This window comes from Hetaerina americana, unplaced genomic scaffold (genome assembly GCF_022747635.1).
Source record: "Hetaerina americana unplaced genomic scaffold, ioHetAmer1.1.p SCAF_9, whole genome shotgun sequence".
NCBI classification, from domain to species: domain Eukaryota; kingdom Metazoa; phylum Arthropoda; class Insecta; order Odonata; family Calopterygidae; genus Hetaerina; species Hetaerina americana.
Window position 1 is genome coordinate 56,670,703 of NW_027287538.1, and position 18,485 is coordinate 56,689,187.

At 38.0% G+C, this 18,485-nt stretch overlaps 1 protein-coding gene across 1 annotated transcript in view; it reads left to right on the plus strand.

Moving 5' to 3' along the window:
* Positions 1-18,485, plus strand: part of LOC139698728 (protein turtle homolog A-like) — a 577,577-nt gene that overhangs the window by 514,167 nt on the left and 44,925 nt on the right. Inside the window, exon 10 of the mRNA XM_071597621.1 lies at positions 9,451-9,792. Within this exon, the coding sequence (XP_071453722.1) occupies positions 9,451-9,792 (342 nt within the window). The remainder of the gene's footprint in view (positions 1-9,450; positions 9,793-18,485) is intronic.

Sequence of the window (18,485 nt, forward strand, 5' to 3'; positions counted from 1 at the left end):
TTTTTGCCCCGTAAAATATTTCGGTTTTTGTATTTTTTCCTATAGTAATAATACATTCTTTGGTGTCATCTTTTCCTTTAGTTCTTCTTTGTGTAGGGGAGTATATGATGGTGTTATGAATTGTTTCAATCTCTAAATAACTATGATGTTAATTGATGATATTTGGTGCATACTCAAACAAACTTACCTGTTTTTATTGACGCAAAGAGTGCTGGTAAATTTGCCCTGTTTAACTTGGCCACTGATTAGTAGGTAGCTGGTTATCATAAAATTCTCTCTACAAATCTACCTACAATGAACAGCTTTCGCTTGGAAGATAAGAATGTTTAATTACCGAATGTTTTCTATGAGTTTTAAAATTTTCATATTGCTGGACAGTTTATTTAGGCCGGAAAAAATTACTTGGTTCCGAATATATATATATATATATATATATATATATATATTTATTTATTTATACACACACACGTTTATCGATGATATGGGAGCACTCACGAGAGCAATATAACGGCACAATAGAGCACCAAATAAAACAGGTAACGCATAACACGTAGATTCACATTGTAGATTGTTTGAGCTTTCGGCCTTCTACGAGGCCTTCTTCAAGTAAGATTCTTGAAGTCATAAGTCTTAGTCGAAGGAGGCCGAAAGCTCAAACAATCTACAATGAGAGTGTCCTCTATGTTGTACGCGTTACCTGTTTTATTTTGTGTTCCATTGTGCCATTATGTATTATATATATATATATATATATATATATATATATATATATATATATATATATATATATATATATATATATATATATATGTAATAAGTAACTAATAAAGAGTGATGCAAAATAATTTCATAACTATGCCAATCATAACTTTTTTTATTTAATCCTTCTCAAAATTCACGACTTGTGACGCTCCTTTCTATGACCTCCTGCTGGCTTTCGCGAATTGGTGTATGCTTGTGGACATGCGAACCAGAAGAGATAATGATTTTTCATAACACGCGCGAGTTTTCTCGATTCCCCTATTTTGTGTAAATGGTAACGGATGTTGTGTCACCGTTCTACCAATTTCTTATGGCGATACCCAATATAGCATGAGTCTAGGCACTAACGCGAAGCAGTGGGCCTGAGTGGGACATTCAAGTTCACTAACTTATCTAAAGAGGAATATAGTCATTCTGTTTAGGCACGATAAAAAATCGGTAGCTTACAAAAGTACCCATAGTGGCACCTCCACTGTTGGTGAAAAATTTAGTTTATGCCACACTATAAAACATTGAATATTGATTGTCTAATACGTTTTAATAACCTATTCAAACCTTCAAGTTTCGTATAATACTCACCTACTAAACCGGATTTGTAGGTTGAAGTACTCATTCAAACTTCAGTCTAATATTAAGTCTAGTAGTTCGACTCAAAGTAAACATTAAAATTTTCAATTTAGCTCGCAAACACTTAACGAAATCAGAGGATCAAATCTAGCCGCCCATTAAAATCACTCGTGTAACTCACCGCGATATTTTAACTTATATATTATTAGGATCATGCATGTTTATATTGTTTGTAAATGGTGATGTTTGATGGTAGAGAGTCTAGTGTCATGCGACCTGGCGAGTTTCTTTTCTTTTTTGCGCTGGAAAATCGAATGTCGCTGAGCTGAAAGAGGATGGAGACAAACATGAAGCGTCACAAAAGTCACCCAACTTCACAGGGAATCCTTTTTCCAGTCGCGTAAAGGAACAATAAGCAAACGAATAAAATCGGCTAGAACCAAATGGCGGAGGGCAAAAGAAAGCGGGACCCAAAAGTGACAGTGGCACGTGTCAAAAACCTGCCGGCGCGGGCGCTCGAGGCCTTTGTCTTTGTTCTCGGCCTTCTACATCCTAGGACTTCACAGAATCCTCAGATACACCATAATCTCGGGTCCTTTGAAGGTCGATGTGAAATCAAAAAAAGGGGAATTGACGGGAGAAAGTAGAAGGATATGTTAGGCTGTTGCCTCGTGGACACATTTGCTTGGTTGCCTATTTGCTATTTTGAATTTTTCGTTTGACCCTGGATTATAAATTAAGGACATGGGGCACATACTAGGGCGATTTGCTTCTGAGAGATTAGATGACTGATGAGCCTTGCTAATGCTGTAACCTTGGAGTACACATATGAATTCCAATCCCTTAAGAAGTTTAACCTAAGTCTAATATATTGATGTTTAATTTGCGCTGTCCCTCATTAGCACTGCTAACATAATCCAAGGATATAGAGGAGCCCTCATTATTAAACTTGTTTCACGCCTAAATAATATTCTTACTTTGGTACCCACTTTGCTGCCTACCTTAAAGTTCATTATAGTTCAAAATCTATTAACTATTTTGTTATTAGTTTTGAATCTGCCCATATAATCTAAATCTCATTCGTTGCAATTGTTCTCTATATGTCTGCTTGTATGCATTTTCATTACAAATTTTCCATACTTCAGCATATTTAACGTTGAAATAATTTTTTTAAATAGCTATAACATACGTTCTCATTCATCATTTAGGTTTTTTGCTATTTTAAGTTACCTTTATCATCGTGAATATATGTGAGACCCCCAGAGAGAAAATAAAATACACATTTTGTTTAGAGTTACGCTCTTGCCATTGTGAGTGCATTTTCTTTCTTCCCCGGAGGAAGTCAGTCCCATGGGGGACATTTTCGGCTTCTTTTACGCATCCAATCCCTTTAGTAAGGTCCTCAAGGCATAAAAGCTCCCGCGCTTCTCTTTTGTATCAATCAGCGTTATAATTAATATATTGAAGAGGCACATTCTTCTAAAACATAGTAAAAATGTCCTTTCAGATTTGAAGATCCCGTTTTTCTCTGAGTTTATATGCTTAGAACTCAAATATGTGCTTAATACTTAAAATAGTTATACTTCAAATAAGAGAATTAAAATGAATCATAATCTTTTATTTTAGTAATATCAGAATTCATAGTGCAATATTGAAGAAAACAATTGGAAACTCTGTTGGCAGATTGATAGTGAAGTAAAATAACTCTGAATGGACAGTTTCTTTTTCTATGCTCTTTAGCTATTAGCTCTTTGGTGCTAAGGATAATTAAATTTTTACTCACAAAAAATGATCTAGTTTATGCATTAGTTAACAATGTAAGTTTTCTGCTGAGCCATCCACCACCTGCAATGAAAAATAAAAATGGAAACGTTATGAAATGCCACACTCCAAGTATCTCCAAAGGCTTTATTACGTATTTTAACGACACTCATTCAGCGTCTCAAAAGAAGAAAACCATGTATTTTGAAGGTAAGACAATTATCATGAAATAAACCTTTTCCAAAAAATATGCCTGCTGAACATGTATATGAACGAAATAAATGGAAAATACATCATAGACAGCATACAGGAGAGGCATCCTGTATATGCAGGATAAATGATCCTTGTCATATTCAGCGGAAATTCATATCGTCAGGGACCGCATGTCAAACGAGACATTTCTTAACTTAATAAGACGGAATAGAAGCAAACATAGTATTTTTATATTTTTAGGCATCAATATTAAAAGTTAAAACTGCAGAGCTTTGTGACTGCAATTATCTCTGGGAGGGATGGTATAATTGTTTCAAGAGATCGCTCTTGGGTTGATTTTGCCCGAAATGCCTTTACTTATACCATCAACGGAGGGGTAGGTAATGAGGCAAAGCACTTTTAGGCATTTATAATTACAAAGATAATAATGCCAAGGTGCTTTCAAATCATATTCCATAACGTATTTAATTAGTTATTTAGGAGAACTTGAGTTAAGAATATTCTGCCACTATTCCAAATGCACTCTTTTCCAATAGAACAAAATTTAATCTTCATTGAGTCCGTTGGCTTTTCGTCAACTACCTAAAGCCTAGAAAATAATTTATTTTATTTTATTTACGCCAGCATGGTAGGAATTAAAAAAAAATGGCCTTAACGAAGTCACGTTGCCTTAAAATGTTCCTTAAACTGTTGAACATTTGCTGCTCATGGTCTCGCACTTGTGGACGCCACTTTGTGTCATCGGTACAATGGCTGTTGTTTTCCCTAAACTATGCATTTTCATTGAAATGAATTTTACTAAAAAATTAATTTTAATGGACAAGTATGATTTAGATATGCTTCATTATAGCATTTTAGCTGTATGAGAAGTTACGCGATTTAATAAGTGGCAAGGATGTCTGTTTTTCCTGTCTATTTCGACAATTTTAGCCACTACAAATCATTTTCTGAGTGATTATTCATCTTAAAATTTACGATTTAAGTCGATCATTAAGGAAACAACGTTTTGTCATAAAGCTCGTTGTAAGCAAGGAAATATATAGGTACTTGGTGGCAAAATTTACCGTCAGCTTGTAGATAATGACATGGTTTAAGACTGTTGGGGTGAATAAGTTTGCGGTTTTAGGTTTCACGCAAATTTTGGCGAGCGTCTATAAGGCGACGACACTCACTTGCAACGTTAGGGAAATCTTCAACTGCAGAATCCTCCAACCTCAAAAGACCCTGAAATTTTTGCCGAAAAGGTAGCATTTAGGGTTTTTAATATTGGTAGTTTAATGTTACATTTATCTCAATTTAATCATTTAAAGGCATAGAGCCACTAAGCTAAATACCGCCCGCTATTTTAATCATGGCTTAACGCGTGTCTTAGCGTTTCAAATCCGAGTTATTTTGGTATCACGTTACCAATCGTTTCTATGTATTGGCGAACGCATTCACTTAACTTACTGCTGGTACAGCCGGGAGAATGGAGACAGGAATCCACCTGTTTGACTGCGAGATGTGAGGTATTGCATTCCTACAGTAGAAGAGATCTCCATCACGGACTGCCGAGCAAAGGAATTGGAGAGGTGTACGGAGTTGTATCTCGGAGGGAATGAAACGGATGAGTGCATTCGATGAAGGGTCCGATGGCACGCCGGAATCCCAGTCACTCTTCGTCTGTTGGAATGTGTGGCGCGGGGGAGGAAGGACGAAGGTTGAAAGGGAGCGCCAGGGAATGGAGATAAATGGACGAAACGAAGTTGCGCTTTTCGAAAAGGAGCTCATCAGTGTTTCGTGACACCATAAATTTTTAAAGTAAATACTTTTCCGGAGGAGTTTGACCATTCCGAATCTTTTCGAAAGTATTAAGTTAAGAGCACGCGCTTCTGTTAATTTGTTTTTATTGTTAGTTTACGCCTTGAACCCGAACAACATTCGTCTTGTGAAAAAATGAGGCTTGATTCCCATTACATTTTACAAATACAAACTGTAACAAAAAAGACTACATGAAATTTCCAAGTATCGACTAGGATAAACAGTTTGGTGCTTTCAAGGCGATACCGATTAGAATACATCCGACCTCAATGTGTACATGGGGGTTGCGAAATTGTATTTCATAGATTGACTCTGAATATGGTAGATGGGCATTAAATGAAGAAAAAAATCAATTTCAACTGTTCTTTATTTTGGTGCTACTAGTTTCTACGCTTAGGCGTCATCATCAGGTACCTGATAGCATTGAAACTAGTAGTACCAGAATAAAGAACAGTGGAAAAATACATTGTGTTCTTTATTTAATGAACATGAACTTCCACAAAGTTGAGCCAGAAACCATCGAATACATGATATATGTAAATTAAATGAGTACCCATTCTTAATATTATAGAACACATAAGAGTCATTGATATAGTCCATACATAGACGAGGGAATTACGTGAAAATTCCATTTTCTATGGGCTCTAACGTAATAACCATGTGCGATTTAGATTTGATGTAGTAAGGCGACATAAAATACAATTATGCCCACTATAGTTACGAAGGGAATACACTGCTCATGTAGTAGAATTTCCAGCTGTGCTCATCTATTGTTATCTCGTGCATCATTTTAAAGCTATTCAGCTGTAGATAATGCGTGTTTAACGCAAATTAACGCAAGACCAGACGCAGTAGGAGTGACTAAACGGGACCGGCCTTTGGCGCATCGAAAAATTTTGTAGTAGGGAGCAGAGCTGGAGCGGCAAGGGAAAGCGAGGGAGGAAAAATAGCATGGGAACTGTGGCGGAAGATAAAGTGAAGTACAATGCATGGAAATGACGCAAGCGCTGAACTTATCGGTGACCCAAGAGCACTTACATACCCTATGATTAAAGTACCTAAATAAATAAATGGCAGATTGTAAGGAAAGTTTCATAACGCATCATGCGGGACATTGCAATAAACATGCGGGACATTGAAATTGGTAAAAACTGTAATGATTAAAATTTACTTCCAAGGATATGTATATATTCAAATATAAAAGGCAATTTTTTTTGCATGAAGTCCAAGAAATAACATGATGATGTCCAATTTAATAAAATATATTGCAGAGTTTTACAAGCGGTTCTGCTTAATCTTTGGAAAACGTTAAGGTTTGTGAGGGATAGAGATGGTACGTAAACAGGCGTTAAAGCGTAAAAGAGCCAGTGAATGCTCCTGTAAAATTGCAATGGGGGACTGTCATTCTGAACCCGCTCCCAAACCATGCAAAATGATTACAGGAAGGAAGACATTTTAGTCCCCTAACCGAAAGAGCTTAAAGGAAACGGAGCCTACCGAAATGTGAAGGGTACTACCATAGTGTGACGAAACGAGGAAGCGAGCGAAATCCCTTTAGAGGCGTTCGATGGGTGCGAGCATCGTGATGCCATGAGGGGTTGATTGAGATGGAGGGACGAATTGGTGTAGAGGAGAGGTGGGAGCAGGAACTAAAAGGACCCTAGGAGAATAGACGCATCGTTCTACTGGAGGAGGTTGAGGACATCAATGAGGATTGACGAGAATGGAGGGGGCTAGGGGGTTGTGGGGCACAAGACCTCCTCCCAGCGTGTGGAGGATGGGAAGGGTCTGTGGGGTCACCGAGGCCTTAGGAGAGTTGAGGGGGAGAGGGCATTGATGGGGTATGGGGTTTGGCTGGCCACTTGAGCGTGGGTGATGGAGAGGGAATGGGGTCGGGGGTCATCTCAGCAAATCGGATTGCCCGTTGGAAGTCGTATCGAGAAGATCGCTTCAGGCCGATGGGATGTCGGAATTAAAACGTCTTGAGGGGAAGACGATAGAAAAAACCAAAAGGGGAGTCGAACGGGAGTGTCTGCCGTGGGCAGGAGTGGTGGAGGGATAATGGATAGAAGAGGAAATGGATGGGAGGGGGAAAACAAAATCTAATCGAACCGTGCACACTCCGAAGTCCAATCGGGGGGAAAGGTCGTGGTTGGATTGGCTAATTTTTTTCTTCCCGGAATTCCTAGGCCACTTTGAACGTGATGCGTTCGGGGGCATTTTTTCTCGAAGATTTCTTGCGTGCTCGGCGCAAGCCTTGCATCGAGCACGGGGAATACGAGATAGCAGACAGGGTAAATGCACGTTGCTTTTTTATTTCACAAAAGCCAATATACTCTGCTTCATTTGCGCTGCACGGAAAAGGTGCAAGAATGTAGGAACGTGTTAGGTTACCCTGGAATCCCTTTTACTGATGTTACACCGCATGCCAAGTCACGTAATTTTCCGATTCTTTTAAGAGTAGATTAAATGGTACGTATATTAGGTCTCATATGGTTAATCCCATGTAATATACAACGTGCAACAAAAGATTAGATATTTCATGAAGCCATTCAGAAAATATTTCTCAATCAATGAAGGTTTACTTGTAACGAGCTATGAAATTATATTCATTTATTACCAACAAAGATGTTTTAGCCAATCGTATTATGCCCATATAGAATTGTTGTAATCTTAAATGTCCGTTAAATGCCATGGCAATACGGTGTTTAGGTACGTGAAATGAGGGATTCTAATAAAGGTCCGTGGTTCAGTTACTAAAATTAATAGATCACAAGTTGCTCCCTCAAGAATTTCTTGTAATAATAAAACATTAAAGTATCATTATTATTAATTCGCATGTCTTAGATAACAAATAGACCATGTGGACTGTTGTTAGCACGGCGTTTCACTGTGCACAACTTGATATACATAAATTTACAGCATACATTTAAACCCAAATCAGCACAGGAAATTTAAATATATGAATAAAAGTATAAAACTATTGTCCTTAAGATGATATAGGAAACAGCTGAAAAAGCAGTCTGATATCATATTTATAATTTTTCGGAAATATATCAAACGCATTTTCTGCTAATCCATTTCAATCTTCCACCCCCCTAGTACTGCATGGTAGTCTAGAAAATACAGCGCTAAGACCAGAGAGTCGAGGTTCAAATCCTGGATGATGCCTTTAAAAATTATTTAAAATCCAAATTATTCGATGATCCGGTATGAGAACGCTATGTGAATGCGAGAGTGCCTGAGGGAATGAAGCCCGTCTCTTACATTGAGTAAGGGAACTTTACATTGCTTTATTTTCATTTACGTGAGGACCATCCCCATATGTCAAACAAAACAAACTTTAGGCTTATGATACTAGCGGTATAATATAAGATATTGCATATCTCGTCTGCTTTGATCAATGTCCTGGTGAGATGATACCAATACCCTTCATTCACTCCGATTAAAATATGTTGAACATGACAGGCTATGAAAGTGATCAGCCAAAATATAATTATGATCCTGCCCCATCTGCTTGCGAAAATTCGAAGTCACAGGGTGGATAATTTCGCGATTTCTTTATGAAATCTAGTTTTATGATGCGAACTGCCATGATTTCGGAGGGGAAGGAAAAGGGAGGAAATAAAGCTGCCTTAATTTGAATTCTAATGACCAGCGGAATGAGAAGTTGATCAATGGAATTATAATTTAACGTTATAAATTGGACGCAGCATTTCATTGAACTAGTGAGGAGCGTGTTATAAAATATTCAATAAGTTGTACATACACATATATTAATTTTTGAAGCATTCGGTGCCTATTATGCATCCGCATCTCACAGTTTCACTTTGTGGTTGTCTCTCTAGTCAATTTTATTTCAAAAATCCATATGTATTTTTCAACAATGTTATTGGATCTTAATGTTAAAAATGGATCATGGTGACAGCGTACCGGCCCTAAACAAAATCTATTGATTTTTTATGCATTGTTTTCTTGTAACTTCATTTACTTTTTAATTTTACCCTCTTTTTTTATAATTATGTTTTTAAAGTAATACTTGGCATAATTTTTCCATCCATGTTTGCTAGAAGATATCCAAAGGGGACCAGAAAAATGGATTCAAAGCGTTTTTATTGGGAAGGGAATGTTGAAGATTGTGAAAGTGGGAGGAAATTAGACAAGGGAGAAACGGGGATGAATAGGATGGGATTGTTGGAGGCAATGAAGGGAGGAAGGAAAAATGTGGAATCAGAGAGAGAAAACTTTATAAAAGCGTATTCGTATTCGAATTTTAGCGCCATGCATTGGAGAAAATAAATATTTTCAATTAACACATTTTATTCTTTTCTATCTATTTTATTGCAGACGCCCCGAGGTGCCGGCCGCCGGGAGACACTCCTACACCTCCACCAGTCTCCGCCCCGCTGGGGACGTCCCGCCAGGTGGGTGCCCTCCGCCACGAGACTTTGAGGATCCGGTGCGAGGTGGAAGCGGACCCTGCGGACGGCGTCCGCTTCAGTTGGACGTACAACAAGTCACGTGAAGTTCTGCACGTACCCGCGGCCCGCATAATCACGGAGGGGCCGCTAATTTCCTCGCTCAACTATACGCCTACCTCTGAGTCGGACTTCGGGACGCTCGCGTGCTGGGCCGCTAACGCCATCGGTCGCCAAAAGGAGCCGTGCCTCTTCCACATCGTGCCGGCCAGTGAGTATCTACCAAAAAGACGGTGCGCGAGTCCACATTTGACAGTAACATAATGATAGTCGTCACAACTATGCAGAAATGTGATGGTTATGTCACAACCATAGAAGAAAATGTATCGTTTCGTCATGAAATATAAATCACGATTATTCAAAGGTTAAGCTTGAAGTAGTAACCGGCATGAGTGTAACATCTTCAATAAATAATGAGATCTCACGCTAAATACTTAACACCGTTAATACATGTGATTTTATCCCGTAATCTGGCTTAACTATTGTCAGTAATTGAGGGTTGTCCTCGAGACGATGCAGCATTTCAAAAATATATTGAGTCATATTATTGTCAGTTAGAAATCGAATTATTTTATGCTGAAGACTGTATTTAATGAATTGCCAAAACCACTTGGAAGTACTTGTTCCAAAATATACAAAAATACATATTTTTATTAATGTGAATATTTCATGGGATCACTCTTCCATCTGAATCTCATGTTTGTCTCTCGTTCATTAACGAAAAAAATCGAGAACCCGACGCCCGTGTTAATATTATCCGTTTCTTTTCTTACTTATATGTTTCTGTAAATTCCTTTTCATGAAAACTCCATTAAATATCTGAAACAATATCCTTAATCGTGGTGTGAAACGTTGTATGCATATAATTTTTAAATGACCGTCAATTATAAATACAATTTTTAAGAAAAATATTTAGATCACGTTTAACGAAACAGATTAAGTCGAAGTAAATGTTTCAATTTTACCCAATTTTATGGTAAAGTTTTATCTGTACATAGATGAAACTCTAAATTAATTAAAAATGATTTAATATTTGTATTGGTACAGTGGGTAACATTTTAAATAATGGCAAATGTGTAACCCATTTAAACAGAGGCCGGGTGAGTCACGGTTTTTAAAGTTTATTGTAGTGCTCCAGTATTTCTTGTCGAAACTATGGATATTTTTAAACACGCAAATGTATGACTTTGCAAATTGACCACCGGTACATGAAGACCATCTTCTCTGTGAGCAATGCATTTGAAAAATTGCCCCAGAATGTCTGTTCTTCTGCTTTCAATTGTATATGGCATAGGCCCTTTGGTCAATTCCACTAATTAAGAATACTTTATGTGTTCTTTACTCAATCTCATAGTTAAATAAAATATAGCTTACACCAACTCTTAAATTGTAGTATGCGAAAAAGTATTTGATTGAGGGATGTAATTATAGAAAAAATTAAATGGTTCAGATAAGTACCTACGCAATCATTTCGAATTTATTTTAGAGGTTCTTATGGTGCTTACAGATATTCACTAATTTTCCTACCCTTCAAATAAAAGAACTATTGCAGAAGAGTGTTCTGGTCGAGAGGTAGTGGTTGATAACTCTCGTGGAATTTCTTCTACCACAAATAATTCCAGCAAAAAATTTTATTTTCACTGCAAGACGAATTGTGCTAACTTATTACGACTGTAGGAGGTATTTCACATTTTTAAAAAAAATTAATTTCTAACCTACATTTAAAAGATTTTAATCTTGTTGGAAAAATATATTTCTAAAAAAACCCCTTACATAGCTTTAGATAGAAACCAGCGTAAAGAAGCCCTGGGTGCTAAATAATCACAATTATTGGTGCAATTCTATTCCAATTTTGAACCCCCTACGTTTACCTCACCCAAACGAGTTCAGAGGTTGAATATTCTGAGGGGGGGTATGACCGAATTAAAGGTTATGAAATTGGAATAAAATACAGCATTTGGTAAAATACGCTTATTATTATCTACTCTTGACCGGCTACGCATGGCTAATTGTTATGTCGCACGAAAGTTTGAAATGCATTGAGATATGGCATATTGGCTATGTACATGTTTGTCTGCCTTGCATGCGCACAATGATCACAGTCTGAGCATGCATGAATTCACCAGTTTCTCTCTGATTTAGTTGATAATTCACATAGCGAACCCTACAGTCCAGCAATCACAGCATAGTTACATGGTGAAATATGGTAAGGTGCCTTCATTCCTCTTTCTATTCAAGCAGAGTGAAACGCAATAAGAAGACATGTAAAAATTAAATGTTATGATTATTATTATTTTTTAACAGGTAGGCTGAAAGCATATGGCTAAGAAAAATAGCGATTTATATTTCACTCTATATCTTTATTTAAATATTTGAAATCACGAAAAATGCTGAATTAAGTGCTTAAAATGTTTTTACTAACCTCTAATTTTAATTTGATAATTGAATGCAAAAATCTCCTACTCACTCTTTACTCTTTTTTTACCTGAGAAAGTCAACGGTCGTGTGCTGGAAAAAAAGTAGAAGTCATTCCGGCCATAATTATATGATGTTAAAAATTTTAAAAAAAAGTTTGTGATCAGTTCACTACAAAATTTACTCGTAATCCAATTAATTTTTAACTTCTTCCATTAGTATTTTTCTTTAGTGTATTATCGATCATATATCGTATTATGCGGACTTATTGTTCGAAATAGGATAATATATCTTGTGTTATCACCAATTGTAATCATTTTCTGCGGTATCAGCGGTTCAAATAAGTTTCTTATGCTATCGAGAGTTATCACCCCGAAGGTTGTTTATGATAAGTAGGGTAGACCTCGCCAAATACTTAGGCCAACGGCTTGTGAAATTCACACTTCCGGACAGTCTCTGGGGCATATGTGGTCAGTTCCTTTCCCTATGACGTCGATGATTTCCAAGGAAGATATGGTTTCCGAATATCAAGATAGCTTGGGTGAAGCTGAGGGTATCTGGAGGGGTCGCCTAGAATTGAACCCACGTCCTCTGGTCAATAGGCAAGATCTCTCTACACTATGAACTACCATCGCCCATTTTACGCTATGAAATTGTTAAATGCTAATTAAATTAATATTGGGCTAAGCTATTGAAATCTATTTGTACGCGTATATGCAACAAATCATATCTACCTTTTTACCTAGTCGGTACTTTTACCTAATGAGCTATAGGGGGTAATTCTTTCTAATATAATCAAAAACTCGCTTATTGTAGTCTTTGGGAGTTTTTAAGAACGGAAAAGTATTACGACTACAATTTGTTGTCAACTTTTGATCTAGCAAGGGGAGCAATATGGTTAATCTTTAATAATTCAAAATATATAAATATGTGTTAGCACAGAATATTTTTTAGGAATAATTGAGAAAATATAATGGAATTGTCGTTGTGGCCGTGAGAAGTTTATAGCGCTATCATGGTGCAACGGATTTATCAGTGTTAATATAGACTGATAGAAGTAGTATCTCAGATTTAAAAAATCTAGAATAAGACTAATTGAAATACTTAAGACTTGGAAAACCCATCCGGAATTAGTAGATGTACACCCAAGAGTAATAATAGCTTTAATATAATTATAGATGCTAACCATTGCATATGTGTGTCAGTGAAACGTACGAATTATTACTTACAGGGAAAATACTCAGTTTTACTATTGCAATGTTCAACAAACCACCAGTCCTAGAGGAATGAGTCCCAAGGTTTCATGAATATTATGAAAGTAGTTTACAATTTAACATTTTTATTGATTTTGACTGATTTACATGCCACCAATCGGTGTAGTTTTTCAGAAATATTCATTAATAACAGTATAACGTAAATTGGGCAAGAAAAAGCTATGCATTAGTGTTTAATTTTTATTTCAAAAGACTGGCGTAAATATTTTTGAAGTAGAAAATTTGAAAGAAAGAACATGCCAGTTGGTTGTGAATATGGAATGATGGCGATTCCGAACAAAAAATTGATTCGGACCAGGATTCGTACGTAGCGTGGGAGTTCGTTAATTATCTGAATCCTCATTATATCCTCCATTTTTACAAATTCATGGAGTGTTGACTCGTGGCTTCCGTATAGCTTTCATTTTTTTGCATAATCAATGTGCTTGGAGCTGGTAATTCTACGTGAAATGAATTTGGAGTGGAGTAGTTTTCAAATCCGGTATATATAATTTGTTCCTGGGATAATTAACATATTTTAACACCATGCTATCCTTCATTGAGTTTAATTTTTAAAATGTGAATAATATGTTTCTTTTTTAATATGTTGAACTCGTTTGGATATTACTTAGCATCACCTGGAGTGTAGGCATTATATTACGCAAGTGAATGCCATGGCTTTAATATCCCCTTGTGGACCTTTACCAAAATTCCTAGATAATAATATTCTCTTAACTCATTTGCGCTCGTACTCTGCGAAAGCAGGGAGGGATAGTAAATATTCCACCCTGCATCCAGCTCCGGGTATCATTCATTTCACGTTTGAATTAATATTGTCCTACTCGAATTTTTAGGAATACATTTGCACTACATTTCGATATTTTTGTATTATCCATTCGCTTAAATAAATGGTGGTAGTAGTAGTATTTAGGGGAGGTGGCTGACAGCTAAGGTAATTTGCGCCAATAGGGATGGACAGGAAAGGATGATGGGCGGAGAGAAACCCGGTGCCGGCGTTAGTCTACTAGACGAAACGAAAGGCGCCAAGGGGTCCACAGCTTAACCGGACGGCGTACTCACTCAAAGTGCTCTCCATAAAGCACCTCATGCAGGGATCGAGATACCCCTGAAAAATATTCGACGCTTCTGGGATTCGAACCCGGGCCCCCTGGGTGGGAAGCCAGGACGACAGTCACCGCAGCATCTTGATCCTCTCCCTTAAATAAATATCCTATCAAGCACTGTAATCTGTTTTTAATTGTGAACTTCTAACATTGATTAAAAATTAAGCTGAATGTAAAATAAATCGAAATGTTAGCACGGATACATAAACTCCCTCTTTTCTGTTAAGTGTAATTAGATTCGCCCATGAAAGGACAATGAAAATTTGAAAATAGGCATTCTTTACACACATAGATAGACATCCTCTACATAAGCCCATAGTGCTACGCATTCTTAACATAAATATACCCGTGAGTTCATATCATTAGATAGAGGGGCACATGAATGATTGTGACTCAGAAAGTGGCGAGGGGAGGAAAATAATACATGGAGATGGAAAGAATTAGGAGAGGATAACGGCGGATAAAAATTGGACCGCGGGGACAGTCTCATTCTTCATCTCTGTTCTGAGGCGTGAGAGACGTGTTTTTGAAAATCGTTCGCGTTACTACGGTGGCAAAACTACACCGGTGGGGCAGAGTAGAGGGTCGGTGTGGGGGATTCACGCAGCTGTGTCAACGGCTCGAGGTGGGGAGTTCCCTGGACTATGGGAGGGGGATGAAGGGCGAGAGAAACAGGGTGTAAGAAGCGGGAACGGGTCGAAGGGGTGAGTGGTTGACGCTCTTTCTGCCTGGTGGATAATTAAGCCATTAATCTTTCGATATGCTTTGTCAAACCATAGCATTGCCTTTTATATCTCAATGTCAAAACACACCCCTCCGCTACAACCCTCAAAATTTTACCCACGTGGAATCCCCTTCCAAGCCAGAAAGCTTCCACTCTCTCTACCATTCCCTTCACCGCACCGAAACGGTTTATTCTAGCCCTTTTGTCGTACACCCACCCGCCCCTCGTGGTCTTCCCATCCCCCATCCCTTGAAAAAAAAACCTTTTTTATTCCGAAATACACGAGTTTCGAAAGAGAGAAAGACAACCCATTGCCGCCCTCAGAAATTTCCTCCCATAATCCACCCGTACGTACCCAACTCACCCCACTCTCCATCGCACACGCAAAAAAAAACCATCTCCCACCCCAACCACTCTCCCCAAAATCCCCATTCCTCCACCGACTACCCTGACTCGTAACAAGGATTTTCTTTCGGAGGGTTTTGAGGATCGTGGGAGAGAGAATGGGATGGGGAACTCGGGCCGTTTGTATTTTTTTTTCCACCGGCACAATATGCAGCGACCGAAAATCCGCCGACATTAGCTCGGATGATCCCAATTGCCAAAACGGGGCTCCGCGGTAGACCGAATCGACTTTTTGCGCTCTGCTAATACACTTTGCCCTCGCAAAACTGGGTACGTTTTTCCTTCCATCTCATTGTCCCCTTCTCTTTGCCCGCCTCCGCCATCAATGACTCTCTTCACTCCCATTCGTGCGGGGGAAGGGCATGTTTTCAGCTGCAGGGACAACTAACCCGTAATGCCCTCCCCCTTCGACTCCGATCCGTGGCTTGCCTGGCCTGTTTCCACCGACGATGAGGAGTCAGCGGGCATTTTAGGAGTCATTGGAGGGAGGGATAGGGAAGGATGACTGCATGCGATGGACTGAGGTTCGTAGTGGAAGTTGCGAGGGCTGGCGGTAGCGACGAGGGATCGAGAGGAGGGCAGGCGAGAGCATAAAGCGGGACATTCCGTCGCTCAGTATTGGTCTGCCAGGGCGAATGTGTGTTTTGTACTGGATCCAAAATCTGTGTCCGGGATGACTTCACCTTTACAACCCCTGCCTACTTCTTCCCATTCCCCCATCTACCTCTTGCACACCCGACTGCGTGCTCTGTATTTGTGTCTGTGATATAGGGGAAATGCTGGCGATAGTGGAGAATTGAGGGTATAGAGGAAGGCGGGGAGTCAGAAGAGAAAGTTGAGCATTGGCCTATCCAGTCGTGAAACTCCTATCTAATTAAAGGTTTATCTCCCACAACTGCACTGGCATTCCAAGCTCTTGAAACGATTAGGGGTCATTGGGGGACGACATCGTAACGAAAACTTGAATGGCCGAAAGAATGAGTATCCTAATCAAATGGTGATCAGTTTTGGTGTAAAAAATGTCGGGAAACTTTCTTTTGGCACATCTGCTCAAGGGCCAGGATAAGCTCATCTGAGCTTGTCATTGAGTTTCATAGAATACGAGTCTTAATATGTTACGCGGAACCATGGCCAAAAGGAAGAGACTTGAAGCCTCGATCCTAAAAGCATGCAGATGCATAAACCACAAGAAAAAAAAAATTTAATCTAATGCTAATACAATTTTTTTTGGTATCTTTTAGGAATAATTAACGTAACGTAGCTTTTTTTTTCAATCATTCATTGAAGCATTATCATTTCAATCATATGAAAATGTCAAGAAAAAAAACAATGTTCACGATGACGAAACACAAATTATAAAACTAAGTAATGTATGGAGAAACTACATTCGAAAAATTCATATTAAATAAATGACTCTATAGAAATATCTTGAAGAATTACTCTATTCACGGAATGAACTGGTAGTGTGCAATTTAAATAGGAAATCACAATTCTAGCCTGCAAGGAAAATGTCGTCAATCATGTTGCAATAAATAATTACGGTTGAAAAATATTTATTTCGTGTATATTCTAAAAGGTTAATACTTTTTAGAATTTTATTTATTTTTCATATTTACGTAATGCTAGCAGCAATGATATCGCACGTTAGTATCTCACAATACTATTTTCAGTTCTTTGATGCAATTAATCAAAACTTCAAATTACCTGTAGGTGTTCGTACCACATATGCACATACCTACAATATTTGCACATGTCTACGTTAAAATATATTTCGGATGGATGATCTTGATGTACATAAGTTAAAACACATTTATGGAGAAATAAAAACAATACAAAATTATACGAAAAGCAATAACCTTTTCTCTAACACATTCAAATGGGTTGACAATGACAACAGTAATCCTAGTCAATTGTTAAAGGTTCACTAATCGTGCATAACTTTGGGAATCATATTAGGAATATCTGGATATCACCAAAATTATTGGTCTGAAGGTTGGGTTTAAAGGCGATGGTAGAACTCAACTAGTATTAAGCTCAGCGGCGTGAGGTATTCACAGATTAGGGCAGTTGGACCAGTTCCTTTTCCTTTGCTACCTGATTTCTGAGAAAGAACTGTTAGCCGAAAAGCCACATCGTATGAGTAGAGCTGAGTGTGGCAAAAGGTGCCACCGAGAATCAAACCTGGGCTCTCAGGTACTTTTCCCAGGCCACTATCAAATGAAAAAGCACTTCCTGATATCCACATAGATTTATTTATTTAAAAGAATTAGATTCATAACTTGAACAATGGAAAATAGTTAATGGGAAAATTAAGGAGTAGTGGTATTTCACGTTGCATAGCCCTGACCATCAAAACTACGCATAGAGAATCAGTGACTCAGTACAACTGATTGCAACTTAAGAATCAAATACGAAGTTGCAAAATACTGCCTATTTTGTGAAAATACTTATATACAAGCGGAAAGCATCATACTTTTTTTGAAAGTCTGAGTTTGGAGGTATCGGAAACCTGGAATAATTCAACTCTGGGTTTAGGTTAATAGGCGAGAAGAAGAAAGACTTACTGTTAAACAGACTAAAATAAAAACATTTTTCTTTACTAACACAATTTTGGGAAACCATAGGTGGTATCATCAACAATTTAAACTACCTGCGGAATGATAATTGTCACTGGCTGGTGGCGTTTGGCCTTAGCGAGTGAATTGCCACACATTTTGAAGGATTCCCGACATAGACGTTTAGCTTTATATAATGCTCTCCCCCAGCATAGTACATATATTTATGTTGTGTCCAATGGTTGTAATTTACCTGAAGATATTACACTATAACGATTCCTGGGTCGTATTAAAACTAACTCATGTGCAATAGCCATGTATCTTCTTTCATCATTCTATAGATAGCACACAAGCAATTAAGTTTTACACGAGGTTACAAAGTACATTATTCTTATGATCATATTCACAAAATGTACCGTGCAATACTA